General features: G+C 36.1%; 1 protein-coding gene across 5 annotated transcripts in view; it reads left to right on the top strand.

The window, feature by feature from the left end:
- Positions 1–427: 427 nt before the first annotated feature.
- Positions 428–19,173, top strand: part of add2 (adducin 2 (beta)) — a 31,631-nt gene continuing 12,885 nt past the window's right edge. For 2 of the 5 annotated variants that reach the window (XM_051894848.1, XM_051894849.1), the window contains exons 1-8: positions 428–863; positions 8,858–9,100; positions 12,951–13,092; positions 15,030–15,181; positions 16,468–16,548; positions 17,551–17,700; positions 18,361–18,504; positions 18,633–18,731. In XM_051894848.1, coding sequence (XP_051750808.1) covers positions 8,951–9,100; positions 12,951–13,092; positions 15,030–15,181; positions 16,468–16,548; positions 17,551–17,700; positions 18,361–18,504; positions 18,633–18,731 — 918 coding nt within the window. In that variant the 5' untranslated portion in view covers positions 428–863; positions 8,858–8,950. Of the gene's footprint in view, positions 864–8,857; positions 9,101–11,514; positions 11,760–12,950; positions 13,093–15,029; positions 15,182–16,467; positions 16,549–17,550; positions 17,701–18,360; positions 18,505–18,632; positions 18,732–19,173 lie in introns of those variants that run through there. The other 3 variants (XM_051894851.1, XM_051894852.1, XM_051894850.1) reach the window with 3 other exon arrangements.

Consider the following 19,173-nt stretch of genomic DNA (forward strand, 5'->3'; position numbering starts at 1 on the left):
CACACCTGAAGTCGCGTGCGTGAGCAGAGCGCGTGAGCCACATCGAATCTGAACTGAACACGTTTATTGAATAGTTACAAACTAAATTTTGACGTTTTCTTTAATACATATGAGATTTATTCTTTCTGAATAGTTATTATTATTATAATCCGTGGAATTATTCGTGTACAAAATCTTCATAATTGAGCAAAGAAGCTTACAAAATGTTTTTCATAAACTAGCGCAAAGAGTCAGAATCTGCCCTGCCTAAATTTACAGCTACTGTTCAACAGAAAAAAAAGAAGAGAAAAAAAAAAAAAAAAAAAAAAAACTCATACGGGAAACATGAGGGTGAGTAAATTTCAGAATTTTCATTTTTGGGTGAACTATCCCTTTAATATCAGAAAACACCAGCAGGTGGAGCCAGTGCCCGCGTCTTCTATCCACAGCTGCATCATTCAGCAGGGAAAGACATCCAGAATAAATCATCTGTGATCCGACAAATCCACGCTATTCAATGCCCCGCGGTGGAAAAAACCTTCCGGCTCTTTTCGTTTCATTTACGTGTGCTAGTATTTTTCCACTACAGGCGAACAAACTCAAGGTTCTTGTAAAAAAAATAAGAGCAGGATCTGGATGTAGACAGTGAGGAGGTCATGAATCTGGCAGGCGTGGTCGTGGGATGGTCCAGCCTGCAATAAACGTCAAAAAAACAGAGGGGATGCGGAGGTCTAGGAAAACACAGACCCAAAACAATACCATTCATACTGGAAAACAAGACTAATTATCGATTGCTTGGTGCACGCGGCTGTTTTGACACATTACATTGTAGATTCATAGTGCGACTGTGTGCGTAAAGGACAAAGAGGAGAGGATGTTGTAAGGTAAGCATCTCTTGCCTCATTTCATTTTTTCATCACTATTTCAGTCAATAGTTGAGATTTCCTTGGAATTTAATCAATAGTGCATGAACATGTGTATGGAGGAATTTTGGACCCCACGCGTCCAACACATTCATGGTGACAGTGCTGCTTATGTGATGTTAGACTGCCATGATATTGTATGAGTGCACGATAATAATACAAGATAAATTACACCATAATCAGAAACCTTATACAGGTTAAACACTCACTCAGAACTGAAGAAAATGGAACCAGAATGCGTTAGGACTATAGTTTAAATACGCTTGTTTGTGGTGTAATCTGAATATTTGCCTACTATTGGTAAACGGTATTGCATTTTATCAATCAGATGCCTTGGAGTGATTGTTCGAGGGCATGATGCTCCAACTTTCAGGCGCCATAATATTGGGAGTCTGCGCGTAGACTGGAAAACGCTTGGTAATCCTTTTTTTGGGGGGGGTGGGGTACTTTAAGCAGGCTTATGTCGTTTGTGCTGTTTTGATATGACATTTTCTGCTGTGTAAAATGTCATGCCCCCTTCAAAATTCTTTAATTTTTCCAGTGGCCTTCTCTTGTACTGATGCCCGGAGGCTGAGCCCCGCGCTGCTGGTGCTGATGCAGCGGGGCTCGTGTTGTTGCTAGGCAGCCGCGTACAGGCCCCGAGCACCGGCTATCGCACAAAACAATCGACACGGCACGGTTTATTATGCTTTATAAATTAATGAATCTATAAATGCCTTTTTAACGAGAAAGCAGCAATTTTAGTATCATTTTTAACAGTTAAGATGATGCTTTTGTCACCAGCTGATGCATGTCTACCCTCTCTCATAGCGGTTCAAAGGGTGTTGTTTTCTGTGGAAGAAGTGGGCGTGACACATGACTCTTTCCCCCTGGATTATGAGCCCTAGAGAGAAAAAGAGGGTGGCACAGGCCATCTCTGCTCAATTTCTAGCAGTACGAAAATCCAAATACCTCTGCCAAATATAGATGATATGACCCTTTTTATTATGGTCGGCTGGCTACTTTTCCTTTTAATGATCTTTTTGTTACATCAAGAATTAATGGATATTACAATAATGTATTCATTTAATTTCCATGAGGTTCAGCTGCAGGGGTGAAGGAATGATTTGGAAAATTATGAGAGATGTATTATTGAGGGGGTGGGTGTAATAAACTTAGATCTTAGACTATCTCTTTCTCCAATACAGATTTTAACTAAATAAAAGATCATAATCTTTATTCTATACGTTAAAAAAAAAAAAAAAAAAACAGGGATTTTTTTTCAAACTTTTTTTCTGTCAGTCAAACCCATTTAACTTAAAATATTTACTTTAAGTACCCTCTAAGATTTTAAGTTAATTGAAACAATTTGACCACCCATGTTCATGGTTCTCTGATTTTAGTTAATGGTCATGTGACATGCAGGTAAACAAATAAAATATATTTTTTAAACTATAACATTTTTCATTTTTATTTAGCTAATTATTTAGCTCCTTAATCAAGTCACAAGCCCCCTGCAGTTCCCCAGGTTGGCATACCTTGGGCTAAAATATTTGTAAAAAAATAAACATTTGTACACTCTAAAAATGCTGGGTTAAAAACAACCCAAGTTGGGTTGAAAATGGACAAACCAAGCACTTGGCTTGTTTTAACCCAGTGAATGGGTTGTTTTAACCTAGTGGTTGGGTTAAATGTTTGCTCAACCTGCTGGGTAGTTTTAACTCTATTGTTTAAAACTTAAAATGAACCCGAAGTATGTTGGAAATGAACATTTATTAATACATTTAATGAATAATTATACAAACATTTATTAAATTGCTTATTAATAAATGTTCACTGTTTGATTATTATTGTTGCCTCTAGTAATTATGTGTCTGATTTTTAATTTCCAACCTATTTTGAGTTCATTTTAATCCAGCCAGTAAATTTTAAAGTTGGGTTAAATAAAACTACCCAGCACACTGGGCAAACATTTAACCCAACCACTGGGTTAAAACAACCCATTCACTGGGTTAAAACAAGCCAACCTCTGGGTTTGTCCATTTTCAACCCAACTTCGGTTGTTTTTAACTCAGCATTTTTAGAGTGTAGGATTTAAACATTCGTAAATAAATAAAATATATTTAAAGTAAATAAATGTAGTTTTACATGCATTTTAATGTTGACTGTCTGTCTTTATCTCTGTCTTCTGTATCTTTTGGTGGTTACATTAAATTACATTACATTATTAGTGCCGTTTAGATGTTCATGTTGTCCCATGAAAAAATAAAATTCATCATGGAAAACGATTTTGACAAGTGTGTACACAATCTTGCCTCTCAAAGGGATAGTTCACCCAAAAATGAAAGATCTGTCATCATTTACTCACCCTCATGTTGTTCCATACCTGAATGAGTTTCTTCTGTTGAACACAAGAGAAGATATTTTGAAGAATGTTGGTAATCAAACAGTTGACGGTAGCCATTGACTTCCATAGTATTTTTTTTTCCTACTATGGAAGTCAATAGCTACCATCAACTGTTTGATTACCAACATTATCTTCTTAAAGGATTAGTTCACTTTCAAATGAAAATTATCCCAAGCTTTACTCACCCTCAAGCCATCCTAGGTGTATATGACTTTCTTCTTTCTGATGAACACATTCTAAGATATTTTAATAAATATCCTGACGCATCCGAGCTTTATAATGGCAGTGAACGGGACCCACGAGTATAAGCTGAAGAAAGTGCTTCCATCCACATCCATCCATTATAAACATGTACTCCACACGGCTCTGAGGTGTTAATAAATGTCTTCTGAAGCTAAGTGATGCGTTTGTGTTAAAAAAAATATCCTTATTAACAAGTTATAAAGTAAAATATCGAGCTTCCGCCAGACCGCCTTCTGTATTAAAGTTATGAAGAAAGTGTAAACTGGCTTTGCATCAGTTACACTTTTTCCGTAAGTTGAATAGGGACGGCGTAGAATGTAGCGTAAGCTTTTTGAACTTCAAGAGTTTTACACTTTCTTCGTACGTAGAATACGGAAGGTGGTCTAGTGGAAGCTAGATATTTTACTTCAAAAGTTGTTAAATATGGATTTCTTTTTTTACACAAATGCATCGTTTAGCTTCACAAGGCCTTTATTAACCCCCGGGAACCCTGTAAAGTACACGTTAATGATGGATGGAAGCACTTTCTTCAGCTCATACTAGTGAACCCTGTTCACTGCCATTATAAAGCTCGGATGCGTCAGGATATTTATTAATATATCTCAGATTGTTTTCATCAGAAAGAAGAAAGTCATATACATCTAGGATGGCTTGAGGGTGAGTAAAGCTTGGGCTAATTTTCATTTGAAAGTGAACTAATCCTTTAAAATATCTTCTTTTGTGTTCAACAGAAGAAAAATAATCTCAGATTTGGAACTTGAGGGACTATCCCTTTATGACCAAAAAAATGTTCAAACAGAGGAAAAAAAGTCCATACATTGTGTGTGTATTTAGGATGGATTTGGAAACAGAGACAGAGAGAGTAGGGTAGACAAAACACCTATTTTAAAACTCATTTTTATTCTTTCCTGAAAATGTTTCAATTCATGGTAGGTTTGCTTTTTTTGTGCATGGGTCAGTGAGTTCTCAGTGCATTATACAGAAGTGAATGCACCCAGAACCACACATTAACTTAATTATAAGATTCTTTTCCAATCAATCCAGCATCACTTTAACCATTATACATCTCCCTCATATACATCTCTCTCTCCCCACTTCCTACAAGCATTAAGATCTCTCAGTGGGGGAGAAAACCCTCATCCGGTCAGGAAAGCTCTGTTTCAGACCAATCAATAAGTAACAGACACATGTACATGTCTTTCATCCCTCCTCAGCTTGACATCAAAATCGTGCTGTAGCAGAAGCCAAAGCTCTTCAAGTTTTTGAGATTAAAGTTGAAGACAATAATAAGTGCAGACTGGTGATAGTTTGCTGTTATAGCAGCAGGACCTGATTAATTTGGATCCACTAGAGTAGAAATCTGTGCTTGAAATTGATCCAGGGACAGGACAGGGCGGCGCCGGTTTGGTGTCTGGATCCAAAGGGGCCCCACTCATTATACAGTCTCCCCAGAGAGAGGACCTCTTAGTAGGGGTCCCAGAGCACCTGAGCCCCTGACAGACTAGCAAACACAAAGATGCTGTGACTGCTAGTGCATTAACTCAGATACTTTGGATATGTCAGTGCTTTATTTTGGATGAAAAAAAATCAGAGTGACATTTATAATAGATGATTAAAAACAAGTTTAGCATATTACAGTTCTTTTTTTCAGCAAGAATGCATTAAAGGATTAGTTCACTTTCAAATTAAAATTAGCCCAAGCTTTACTCACCCTTAAGCCATCCTAGGTGTATATGTCTTTCTTCTTTCTGATGAACATAATCAGAGAAATATTAATAAATATCCTGACGCATCAGAGCTTTATAATGGCAGTGAATGGGACCAATGAGTATGAGCTGAAGAAAGTGCTTCCATCCACATCCATCCATCATAAACTGCCTTCCGTATTCAAGTTACGAAGAAGGTGTAGGCGTTACGTCAGTTACACTTTTTCCATAAGCTGTCAGGATATTTATTAGTATTTCACCGATAATGTTCATCAGAAAGGAGAAAGTCATATACACCTAGGATGGCTTGAGGGTGAGTAAAGCTTGGCTAATTTTCATTTGAAAGTGAACTAATCCTTTAATTTGAACAAAAGTGACAGTAAAGACATTTATAATTACAAAATATTTCAAATAAACTGTTCTTTTGAACTTTCTATTAATTAAGAAAAACAAAGCAGTACAACAGTTTAAAACATTGATAATATTCAGAAATGTTTCTTGAGCACCAAATCAGCATATCAGAATGGTTTCTGAAGGTCATGTGACATTAAAGATTGTAGTAATGATGCTGAATATTTACTGTTTTTACTACATCCTTTACACACATGACATGATCGCCAGTGTTGGGGAAAGTTACTTTTAAAAGTAATGCATTACAATATTGTGTTACTCCCTAAAAAAGTAACTAATGGCATTACTTAGTTACTTTTTATTGAAAGTAATGCATTCCATTACTTTTGCGTTACTTTTTCTCATCTGGGCTGGGCTGTTTGTTTGCTTGTTTTTATAACAACAAAAAAAGTTCTATTTTTGGCTAATGTAAAGGCCCCTTCACACCAAAAGTAAAATGAATAAGCCTCAGGCTGTACAGTAGAGTGCGCAGCTCAAACAAACAAACCTTTCAGCTGTGCTGCCATTCTGGAATACAGAAGAATAGAACGCAGGAGAAGTAGTAAATGAGTAAATGTAAGCTTACATTACTCATCTAGAACTAGTCTTAAAATAACCATCATGTTTACACAGCGCACACAACGCCTCTGCACTTACTCCCGATTTCTCTCAACATGGGGACAGGAGAGGTGTCAGTCAATAAATGAGAAACAAAGTAACTTAGCATTATTTATTTGAAAAAGTAATTTAGATATTTTGTTGTAAATTTAAAAGTAATGTTACTTGAAAAAATTAATCTGATTACGTAACTCGCGTTACCCCAACACTGATGATAGCATCACGCAGTTGCTGCAGATTTGTCGGCTGCACATCCATGATGTGAATCTCACGTTCCACCACATCCCAAAGGTGCTCCATTGGATTGAGATCAGGGCCCTCATTTATCAACGGTGCGTACGGACAGATTTGTGCGTAATGAGTGCGTAAGAACAGTTTCACGCAAAGTGTGGGATTCACCAACTTGTACTTGTACGTAGAAATGTGTGTAAATATAAGCACACCTCTGAGCATGCTTACGCAGAGAATCTAGTGGTAGAATAGCGACACCACACATAAAAAGCATTTAAGAGTGTCACAGTATGCATTAAGCAATCCACATATGTCCTGTGTTTCCTTTAATTATAAAACACTCAATTTATAATTTGTCTAGTTTTAAACACGATATGTAATTGGTGTCAAACCCTATAAAAGACAGCTGTTAAAAATGTTTGTCTCAGTACAATGGCTTATCTTGCGTTATTGGAAGACTTGCCAAATAATGCGCTCCGCAGAGAGCGCGTTTTCCAAGATCGTACTGATCTGCTTGGTGAGAGCACAGAGTGCTCTCTTTGCCATTATTGCGGTGAGGAAAAAACACAATCACGTGATTTTTAAAGGGAAGTGTTGTCACCATGTATGGTTCATTGGAGGCGTTTCCTAATGCTAATGACCGCACACGTGAACGAGCATGGTACTTACGCACATGTGGGATTTATCAACAATGATTGTTTACTCATATTAGTAAGAACTGCGTGGGCACGTTTGATAAATACGGATTTTCTTGTACTTAAGCACATTCTAAATTTCATTCGTAGGACAAAATATAGAACCTTTTCTATGCACTGTTGATAAATGAGGGCCCTGGTGACTGTGGAGGCAATTTGAGTATAGTGAACTCATTGTCATTGAGCTTTGTGACATGGTGCATTATCCTGCCAGTAGAAGATGGGTACACTATGGTCATACAGAGATGGACATGGACGTTTAAACGATGTTCAGTTGGTACTAAGGGCCCAAAGTGTGCCAAGAAAATACTCCCCACACCATTACACCACCAGCAGCCTGAACCATTGATACAAGGCAGGATGAATCCATGCTTTCATGTTGTTTACGCCAAATTCTGACCCTATCATCTGAGTGTCTTCTATTGTCCAATTTTGGTGAGCCTGTGTGAATTGTAGCCTCAGTTTCCTGTTCTTAGCTGACAGGAGTTGCACCCGGTGTGTCTTCTGCTGCTGTAGCCCATCTGCTTCAAGGTTCGACTTGTGCATTCAAGGATGCTCTTTTGCATACCTTGGTTCTGATCTGGTTATTTGTTAGAGTTACTGTTGCCTTTCTATCAGCTCGAACCAGTCTGACCATTCTCCTCTGGCCTCTGGCATCAACAAGGCATTTGCTATGAAATTTTCTGTATTTGCTATGTGCTGTGGTTGCTACAGTGTTTTGACTGATTGCTAAATGTTTTTATTACTTATCTGAGTTAAAAGAGTCCACCAGCAAGCCTCTTGCATTTTGTTTTTTCATCCAACATGTTTCAAGCTAAGGTGTAAGTCTGATTGTAATATCCTTAGCAACAATAAGAATTGTTTTCAAACAGACGGATACTGTAGTTCCATCCCAAATTAACACCATTGCTTGAGTCAGTGCTGTCAAACAAACCGAGCAATGTTTTGAAAGCACCACAGAGCTAAAGTGGTTACACTTTTGAGAACTGAACTTACGAGTGGCTTACTTATAATTGCCTTGCAGATTAAACCAAGATAAGTGTGTTTTAGGTTAACACCAAAGAAAATTGCATCACCTTTTAAGCATGAAAGTTCAGACATGGTTGAATATTCAGTTCAGGTGATGTTTCTGGTTCACTGCCATCATTTTATTGTGCAGGCTGAAGGAGCATTTATTTATAGCATGCATATGTGAATAGAAGTACAATGTTGAGAGAGAAATAAAAGATAATTAGGATCAAGGTCTTAGATTATGTGCTGTCAATCATCTCTTATACATCCTGGAACAGTGATAGACTGATTTCTCTAAATGCAATTTCTTAAATAGACCTCCCTCGACTAAACAAGCAAACTAATCGATCACATTTACTAATGCACATAAAGAACTGCATATTGCTGTCAGCACTTCTTACTCTGTGTATTTAGATATATGACAGTTAGTGCGGCCCCCAGATGACTTTGGGTGTGGTGTGCAGAAATACTTATCTAGTATTTGCAGGACTGCCTGTGTGCATTTGCATGTGTTTATTATTAATATGCACACATGACTATATGTCCTCATATGCACATATATGTAAAATAACTTTTCCATGATGTGCATTGGGATCTTTCATTACCATAACTCCAGATTATAACAGAATTATTTAAATATTGTATTTCTTTTTTTTGTCCAATCCCCCCATCTAGCAATCTCGCCTGGTCCAGCTTTGCCTATCCTTTTCCTTTTCTCTGTTTTCTTTCTATCCTTCTTCTCCTCTATTCCACACTGGGGAAAAGAAGATGAGTAGGTCTCCCACCCCTAAAGGGACTCCGGTCCAGCATAGTCCTGTGGACGGAGAATGTCTGGAGGGAGAAATGGTCCAGTCTCCCCAGCAGTCAACGCCGTCCAGCGGCCTCAAGAAACGTGTTTCCAGTCTCCTGCAAAGCCCTGTGAGTAAATGAAGTGTGTACTAATGAGTGAAGCAAATATATTTGCATTTGAGAAATGAGACAGATTTGTGTTCATAGCCTTATGGGTTAAAAGAGCACAACTCTTGATTGTCTGCTTTTTCAGCAGCTTTGATTCCGGAAGGATTTTCCCCATTGATTTTCTCCATAGGGATTCAAGATAGAGTTCAAGCCAACCACCGCTGAGATGAATCGCAAGTTTCAAGATTCAGAGTAAAATGTGTCTGAAAATCTGAACAAAAAGACAATATTAAAGCCGATTACATCATTATTAATAATAAAAATTAAGTTAATTTTAATATTCACTGTAAACCTGAATAAGTTGGCAAAACTCAAAAAAATTTGAGGTAATCTGTTACATCAAATATTTTAAGTTAAGAAATTCAAAGTTTAAGCAAAACTGGCAGATTTCAGTTTTGTACTCATACCTTTTAATTGCTCTTAACTCTTAAATTTGTGAGATGGTTAATTCATACATTAAACTTAAAATTACCCAAAAATGAAAACAATGTCATTAATTTCTCACCCTCATGCCGTTCCACACCCATAAGACCTTCGTTCATCTTTGGAACACAAATTAAGATATTTTATTGAAATCGATGGCTCAATAAGGCCTGCATAGCCAGCAATGACATTTCCTCTCTCAAGATCCATTAATGTACTAAAAACATATTTAAATCAGTTCATGTGAGTACAGTGGTTCAATATTAATATTATAAAGCAACGAGAATATTTTTGGTGCACCAAAAAAACAAAATAATGACTTATATAGTGATGGCCAAACACTGCTTCATTAAGCTTTGGAGCGTTATGAATCAGCGTGTCGAATCATGATTCGGATCGCGTGTCAAACCGCCAAACTGCTGAAATCACGTGACTTTGGCTCTCTGAACCGCTGATTCGACACAAAAGATTCATAACGCTCCGAAGCTTAATGAAGCAGTGTTTTGAAATCGGTCATCACTATATAAGTCGTTATTTTGTTTTTTTGGCGCACCAAAATATTCTCGTCGCTTTATAATATTAATATTAAACCACTGTACTCACATGAACTGATTTAAATATGTTTTTAGTACATTAATGGATCTTGAGAGAGGAAATGTCATTGCAGGCTATGCAGGCATCACTGAGCCATCGGATTTCAACAAAAATATCTTAATTTGTGTTCCGAAGATTAACGAAGGTCTTAGGGGTGTGGAATGCCATGAGGGTGAGTAAAAAATGACATTATTTTCATTTTTGGGTGAATTAACCCTTTAAAATGTGATAATTTCATGAACTCAAATGAAAAAGAATGTTCTAAATACTCATAAAAGTTAATTTGATTGAATTAATTTTTTTCATTTGAGTTTGCCCTACTCAAACCAATTAATTATTTTGAGTGTTAGGGTTTACAGTGTTACTTACATTTCAATAATAGTATTAATATATGAATATATGAAATATTATTATTATTTGAAATTACTGGTAGTATTATTTGAAGAAACCTGCTCTGTTTTCCTCAAATATGATATATTTTCATTACAACATTTGAGTCAGAGCAAAAAAAAGTATATGAAAAAAAACTACTTACCTGAATCACAATAACTACAGTATGATATAAAACTGTTCAAATGATGTTTGAAGTTCATTGTAGTACATTCTAATATATAAGTAGTTTAACAGTGTATAGACATTAATTTAAGTCATTTCCAATTAATAATAATAATAATAACAATAAATATTTTATATTTAAAGTTAATAAACAGTATTTATATATTAATATGTCAGTGATAATATTAATATATAGAAAATATTATGAGTGTATTAATAAGATTATTATTATTATTTGAAGAGACCTGCTCTGTTTTCCTCAATTATGCTATATTTTTTTCCTTGCAACATTACAGCATTTGAGTCAAAGCGAATGTAGGATATGAAAATCTGAACAAAAAGACAAAAATCAACTACTCAATTAAATCACAATAACTACAGTACAATATAAAACTGTTGACTTACAGTAATTGATTATAAGTATTTCAGTGGTATCTTTGTTTTGAAGGTTCTAAACGCCATCAATACATTTCCCTACGGAAAAGAATGAATGGGATTTTTACTTTCAGAATCCTGCTTTTGCACTCTAATGGGAATGATATGATAATGAGTGAGGTTGTAGAAGTGAACAGGCATTCAAGTGGCTGCTATAAGCTTTCAAAAAGCTCAGTGAAACAGCATATCTCCCATCCGCAGAGGTCCCACATCGGTTTGCCTCCTTTTATTCGTCTGTTCTGTCCACCCTTTAATGTCCTGCCTCCAATCCCTATATGTCCTCTCTCCCCTTCCCCCTCATTAGGTTCCCAAAGATATGATTATCTCCACAGCTCAGATATAATCTGCCCTGAATCACCACTGACAGCTGCAGCTGGAGAGAGAGAGAGAGAGAGAGCGAGAGAGCAGGGGAGGAGAAAGCATAGATAGTGCAGGGAGTTTTAGGTGTGGGTTCAAAACAATTAAAAAAACACTCAGAATGGAGGGAACGTGTTGAATGAAGGACAGAACTGAAGAGCTCAACGTTCCATATGAGGATGATTAATTCTCTCTTTCTCTGTTGTGGACTGTACTGGAACTTGCAACTCAAATATTCTTCCTGCTGTTTGTTTCCGTATGTTCATAAATGTATTGTTTTATCTGGGCTTTATGTCTGTTATACTGTGTTTGTGTGTGACATTATGTTTGAAGCAGTGACAGTTTAATGCTTAATTTAAAACTTTTAAAACACTTTCTGATTCTTGTATGATTATTACAGTGCTTACAAGTTAAAACTATATTGGTATTCCTCAAACATTCTAGTTCTAGTAAACTTTATTATAAACTCCTGACCTTCAGTGTTAAACATGTGCAGTTAATTCAGCCTGAACCGCTTAAAGCACACCATTCAAACTTTGTTTTGAAGATTTGTTCAGCTGTTTATTGTTAGTTTTTGTAAACATTACACTTTTTATGAACTTTAAGATTAAATGTTAAAAAGTATCAGTGTTAGTCTTCTATTGATTCAGCACAGAATTCAGTATTCAAAATTTAAACTGCATCATTGTAAAATTTGCTTAGTGAATTATTAAGGGTTTCCTTCCTTAAATCTTTTTGCGTGCTTAACCATGATTGCTTAAGTTATTCTTGCACATATATTTATATATATATATATATATAACTCTTCTATATAAAGACTGTCACAATATGTGTTGATTATTATGTAAAAAAAAAAAAAAAAAGGCTCTAAGCTCTAATGCAGCATGTAGAACCAAAGCCTAAATTTTTTTTTACATTAATTATGGAACCGTTTCCCCAAAAGTATTATGCAGCACAACTGTTTTCAACATTGATAATAATAAGAAAAGTTTTTTGAGTAGCAAATCAGCATATTAGAATGATTTCTGAAGGATCATGTGACACTGGAGATATATTAAAAACTGCTAAAATATATTATTTTAAATTGTACTTTTTTAATATTACTATTTTTACTGTATTTTTGATATTTTGAACAGTAGTGTACTTTTTCATGATACTTTTTTTTTTAATTACATATCAGTGATACAGTGTATCATTGCAGTTCAATAGACCATTTAAGTGAAATGCAAAAGAGCAACAACAAAAAAAAAAGGTTACCAGGTACAATCTGTCATAATATTTTTTTTTCCTAAAACATAAATATACATTTTCACCTAAAATGCTGCTTTAAAAAAATCATGGACATGTTATTTATCAACCACCAATGTGCACAATGTGCATTTTCCTTTATTTGTGTGTACTAGTGCATTGTGTTGCTAAATGACTGAATTTTATTTGTGTGTGTTAGTCCTTTAGAGAGGAGCTGGATGTATTGATTCAGGAGCAGATGAAGAAAGGAGGAAGTTCCTCCAATCTGTGGGCTCTCAGACAGATCGTAGACTTCATGGCCACTCACGGATCTCCGGCCGCCCTGCCTGTCGCTCCATCCAGTACGTAACCCATGACTTAATTTAACTACACTCTTAAAAAATAAAAGTTCTTTATTGGCTTTGATGGTTCCATGAATGTCATGATTATTTCATAGGAATATGTCCTATGATTATTTCTGTGTTACAATAATTCAGATTATCACAGAAGTACTTGGGATAAAAGTTTACAGTTCGGATATAAACACTGATGTCTACAGTACCGATCAAAATAGAGCAAATCACCTTTTGAAAGCACAATACAATACAATACAATGTTTATTTATAAAGCACATTTGAAAACAACCAAAACTGACCAAAGTGCTGTACAAAAATGATATGTGACGTATCACAAAGTAACATGGCGCTTCAAATAAAGATTGTACACAGTAGGTGGCGACAAGTGACTGTTAACTCTTTCCCCGCCATTGACGGATTTTTCCGGCTTTCTGTGTCTTCACTGTTATACGGTAGGGGGCGCTATTATGCATTTTCTGAAAAGCAGAGAATCTCTCAATCAAAACAGACAAAAACGGAGCAGAAACAAGCGATAAAAGCATTGATTATGCATGTTGTAGTCTTTGAAAAAAATGTGTTCAAAATATTGCTTTTTTTTATTAAACTTACCCACATTCAAGTGTTGATATAAAAAGAATGCATGAACCTAGAATAAAACAGAGTTCTATTTGTTTAAAAGCAGAGGCTCTGTTCTTTCTTTCGATATATTGCGTGTTCAGATATTCATACAGCAAAATATTCTGGGGGCCATTAAATTTTTGTGAAAAAATGCTGGCGATGACTGGCAACTTTAAAAAAAAAAAAAACAACCTGGCAGGGAAAGAGTTAAAAAAAAAAATGTATTTGTGATTGAATCATTCATTCAAGAGATTTGTTCAAATATGCTGATTCATCCAGTAATGCAGCAAGTGAATGGCAGCAATTAACATTTTGTCAGAACCTCTTGTAAATGACGTTATTGTTTAGTTGTCTTTTCAGAAACTTTGGAGAATCATAATCTCTCTTTTAAACAAACAAACAAACAAAAAATCATGATTCTCAATTTCGTGCAGCTCTAATTTACATGATTAAAACTTCAATGTAAAAAATGGTTCTTTTAAAGGAATAGCTCACTTTCAAATGAAAATTACCCCAAGCTTTACTCACCCTCAAGCCATCCTAGGTGTATATGACTTTCTTCTTTCTGATGAACACAATCCTAATGCATCCAAGCTTTATAATGGCAGTGAACGGGAAACGAGTATAAAGCTGAAGAAAGTGCATCCATTCATCATAAACGTACTCCACACAACTCCAGGGGGTTAATAAAGTCCTCCGAAGCGAAGTGATGTGTTTGTGTAAGAAAAATATCCATATTTGACAAGTTATAAAGTAAGATATCTAGCTTCCGCCAGACCGCCTTCCATATTCAACTTAGGAAGAAAGTGTAACTGATGCGACGTCAGTTACGCTTTCTTCCTAAGTTGAATAAGGAAAGGATGGATGCACTTTCTTGAGCTTCATACTCGTTGTTTCCCATTCACTGCCATTATAAAGCTCGGATGCGTCAGGATATTTATTAATATAGCTCCGATTGTGTTCATCAGAAGGAAGAAAGTCATATACACCTAGGATGGCTTGAGGGTGAGTAAAGCAAAAAGGTATTAGTTTTATTATTGCCCAGTGAGATTTTTTGTTTTATTCAGTGTCCATGAGCATCATTCTTTTATTTAGACACTTTCAAATAAGAGGAGTTTTAGTTTCAAACTTAATGAATTTAATTCAGATGGTGAATTCAGTTGAATTCAGTAAAACTGAACTGTTCACAGATTCTTTCATAAAAAGGCACTACTTCAACTGCAGTAGACTAACTAGTGCTGCTCTTTTTACACAAAGTCTTTCATGACTAAGACTTTCGTTGACACACACTTGTGCTGTTTCTCTTGTTCCTCGTTCCTGTACAGCCGTTACCATGGTGACCCCCATTAACGATCTGCACGGATGGGAGCCGGGCTCCATGGTGAAGGGGGAGAGACTGATGCGCTGCAAGCTGGCTAGCGTACACCGTCTGGTGGATCTGTACGGCTGGGCCCAGCTGGCCAACACGTGCCTCACAGTAAGGAAACACGACCCTTGAAGACTTCTGTCAGTAGGCCAAGGCTCCTGAAAAGTGCTCCCTGCACACTGATCAGACAACTTTTATCTAAGAGCTTGATTGATTAAACAGGCTGTAATGAAGGTTGAAAGTAAATGTGATTTATTTGATTAAGTTAAAACGTGCCCTACTGTTCAGAAGTTTAGGGTCTGAGATTCTTATGCTCACCACGGCTGCATTTATAAACAGTAAAAAAGTAATGTTGTAAAATATTATTGCAATTTAGAAGAACAGTTTTCTATTTTAATATAATTTAAAATGTATTCATGTCGAATTTTACTGTCACATGATCCTTTAGAAATCATTATAATATGCTGATTTGCTGCTCAAGAAAAATCCACACTGAGACTTCTTGTCAGATTCTTTGAGTAGAAAGTTAAAAAGAACAGCATTTATTTAAAATAAAAATCTTTTGTAAAGTTATAAATGTCTTTAATGTCACTTTCAGTCAATTAAATGTATCGTTGCTGAATAAAAGAATACATTTCTTTAAAAAAAATCTTACTGACCCTAAACTTTTGAATGCAGTGTATGTGTCTGCTTATTAACAGTTATATAACCTGTGCTTATGATAATAAAAAAAGTAAGCTCACGTATAGTGCACTTATAATAACTGCACACAGCTGCCAGTCTGTCACTTCTAGGGGCACATTAAGCTGAATACTGAATAATCTTTGCTGCATTTACGTTAGCATACTTATTCATGTCTCCTATCTCTCCTTCGCTCAGCCTATAGGGATTTGAGTGTTTTAAAAAGCCTATCCTAATCGGATGTGATTTTGTGATCTTGTAACAAGGTTACTGGTTTGATCTTCACAAGAAGTGTGAAAACCTAGACTCTTAAAGAGATAGTTCACTTAAAAATGAAAATTCTGTCATTACTTACCCTCATGTCATTTAAACCCTTAGGACTTATTTTCTTTCATAGAACACAAAAAGAAATATTAAGCAGAATGCTGATGCTATTTCATTCCTAACAAGTTATTCAAATGTGACTAAAACATAACATGAAAATTTAGGACTTGTCAGTGTAACTATAGCTTTGTGTGAAACACAGACAGAAATGTAAGTCAGTATCTCTGAAAATATTATGAAAAGCTGTACCGGTTTAGTAGGACATGATGAGTAAATGTCAGATGTTTTCATTCATCGGTGAACTATCCCTTTAACCTAAGGTTGCTCCAGGGAGATTGTTCCTGTAAGTGTGATAAGTTGCTTTGAATAAAAGCGTCTCTTTCTTTCTGCAGATGCGTGTTAGTAAAGAACAGGAACATTTCCTCGTGTTGCCAAATGGTCTGACCTACGGGGAGGTGACTGCGTCGAGTCTGGTGAGAGACTGTCCACACACACACACACACACACACACCAAACTTCTTCCTCTTGTGTCCTGCAAGATGTCTCCTGATGATAGCGTTTCACTGTGCTAAAGCGTTCAAATGAAGGTCACTAGAAAAAGGAGTGCCGTCTCAGTTTATATTATTGCTGATAAAAACTGAAAGATTCAGTGTGGTCAACATTTTTATGGACATATTTTGTACATTGTTGCAAAAATAAGGTATTAGAAATGGTTACTCATGAAAATATTTCTCGTGTCCATGCATGTGTACAAATTGTATCATAAATTGTGACTTGTAATGGAAAAATAAGAAAAAATGCAGTTCAAAAGCTTTGGTCAAGGGATAATGGAGTAATTTATATATTTTATTTATTATATTTATTTTATTTATTTTTATACTTACATATAAATCGATATTTATACATAATGGAATAGTAGTACATTATGCGCACATCCTGATTTTGCCAAGTTAGCCGCATTTCTGGTTCAACATATTTTGTTGATCCTGGAACAACATTCCTGTCCAAAAATTTAGTCCTACCCCTAAACCTACTGTAACCCTACCCATAACTTATCCCTAAAATCAGAGGGAAATGGTAGATTAATAACGCTGATGTAGAAGCACCTAACCCTGGTTGTAAGCCTAAACTTGACATAAACTGTAAACCGATTGGATTGGAAGGTTGTTCCAGGATCAGCAAAGATGTTGATCCAGGAACATGTTGCAATGGCTGAAATCAGGTTCTGCAAATGATGCAGTGGTATCTCATTTTTAAGATAGGTTTCAAGAAAGGCCTTTCATAATGCCAACCAGTATGTTGCTTCTTTAGATTAATGCAATTTTAAAATGATCAGCAGATGGAAATTCAGTAATGTGATCAGATTCAGGATGGTCTAAATGAATCGCATTGAATCAATCACCTGGTATTTTAAGGATTTTTTCAGGTGTTCAAGTAAAAGCTTGATCAAACTATGTTCTCTCTATGATGTCCAGGTGAAGGTGAATATTCTCGGGGAGGTGGTAGAGAAAGGCAGCACTACTCTGGGAGTAGATCTGTCTGCGTTCAGCCTGCATTCTGCCATCTATTCTGCTCGACCGGACGTCCGCTGCCTGCTGCACCTCCACACTCCAGCCACAGCTGCGGTGCGTCACATACTTGGCTAAGAAAAGTCCCCATTGCTGAAACAGCAACTTACTGTGGAGGAAAAGGGCACTGTTTTCTAGAGCTTCTTGAGTCTCTGATCGCAAAGACATTTAAGCAAATATATTTAATAGTTGTCTATCTATCTATCTGTCTATCTACACACAAATGACTAATATTTATTAATCTTTTAAATGTATTTCTATATTCTGAGGTCCTTCCACTGACCGCAAAAATACTTATTATTCTGATTATTTTAGAAGCATTGTTGAAGATACTTCATTCTGCATTCTCTCATTTCTCTTAAAGGGATAGTTCACCCAAAAATTCTGTCATCATTTACCCACCCTCAAGTTGTTCCAAACCGGTATAAATTTCTTTGTTCTGCTGTACACAAAGGAAGATATTTGGAAGAATGTTTGTAACCAAGCAGATCTCCACCCCCATTGACTACCATAGTAGGGGGAAAAAAATACTATGGCAGTCAATAGGGGACAAGATCTGCTTGGTTACAAATATCTTCTTTTGTGTTCAGCAGAACAAAGACATTTATACAGGTTTGGAACAACTTGAGGGTGGGTAAATGATGACAGAATTTTCATTTTTGGGTGAACTATCTCTTTAATTGGTGCTCATATAACCACTATTAATCTTTCATCTAGGTATCAGCCATGAAGTGTGGCCTGCTACCGCTATCCCATGAGGCTTTGCTGGTGGGCGAGGTAGCTTATTATGACTATAATGGAGTAATGGAGGAAGAAGAGGAAAGAGTGGAACTCCAGAAGAGCCTCGGGCCTACATGCAAGGTTAGATCCTAGATTACAGACTCCCCTCAGAACATGATGTTGTGAGGCTCGCAAGGTCGAAAAGGGGGTGATGAAATATTTGTGCACTGGGAAACATCTACTTGGTTCCAATAGTTGTTATTGTACAGGTGTTGGTGTTGAGGAACCATGGAATCGTGGCACTGGGTGAGTCGGTGGAGGAGGCCTTTTACACAATCTACCACATCCAGACCGCCTGTCAAACACAGGTAGGCAAAAAAAATTACAGCCCTTCCCATGAGGGCAAAATATGGAAGAGTAGATTAGTGGGACAGTAGGACAGAGGGAGTGAGAGTGAAGAAAGAGAATACTAAGAGAGCCAGTGAAAGGGTGTGTGCAAGAGAACACACAGAATAGTAATATTTGTAGTATAAATATGCATATTACTATATATATATATATATATATATATAAATGTTTATTATAATATAATTATTTATAGTAAATATACACTACATTTTAAAAATTTAGTGGTCTGTAAGATTTTTTTTTTTTTTTTTTAAATGTTACTAAAAAAGAAGTATTATGTTTCAAGGCTGCATTTATTTGATCAAAAATACTGTAAAAACAGTGAAATATTACTACAATTTAAAAGATAGGTTTTCTATTTTGAATATATTTTAAGACATAATTTATTCCTGTGATGACAAA

The sequence above is a fragment of the Ctenopharyngodon idella genome, chromosome 5 (assembly GCF_019924925.1).
Source record: "Ctenopharyngodon idella isolate HZGC_01 chromosome 5, HZGC01, whole genome shotgun sequence".
Lineage (NCBI taxonomy): Eukaryota > Metazoa > Chordata > Actinopteri > Cypriniformes > Xenocyprididae > Ctenopharyngodon > Ctenopharyngodon idella.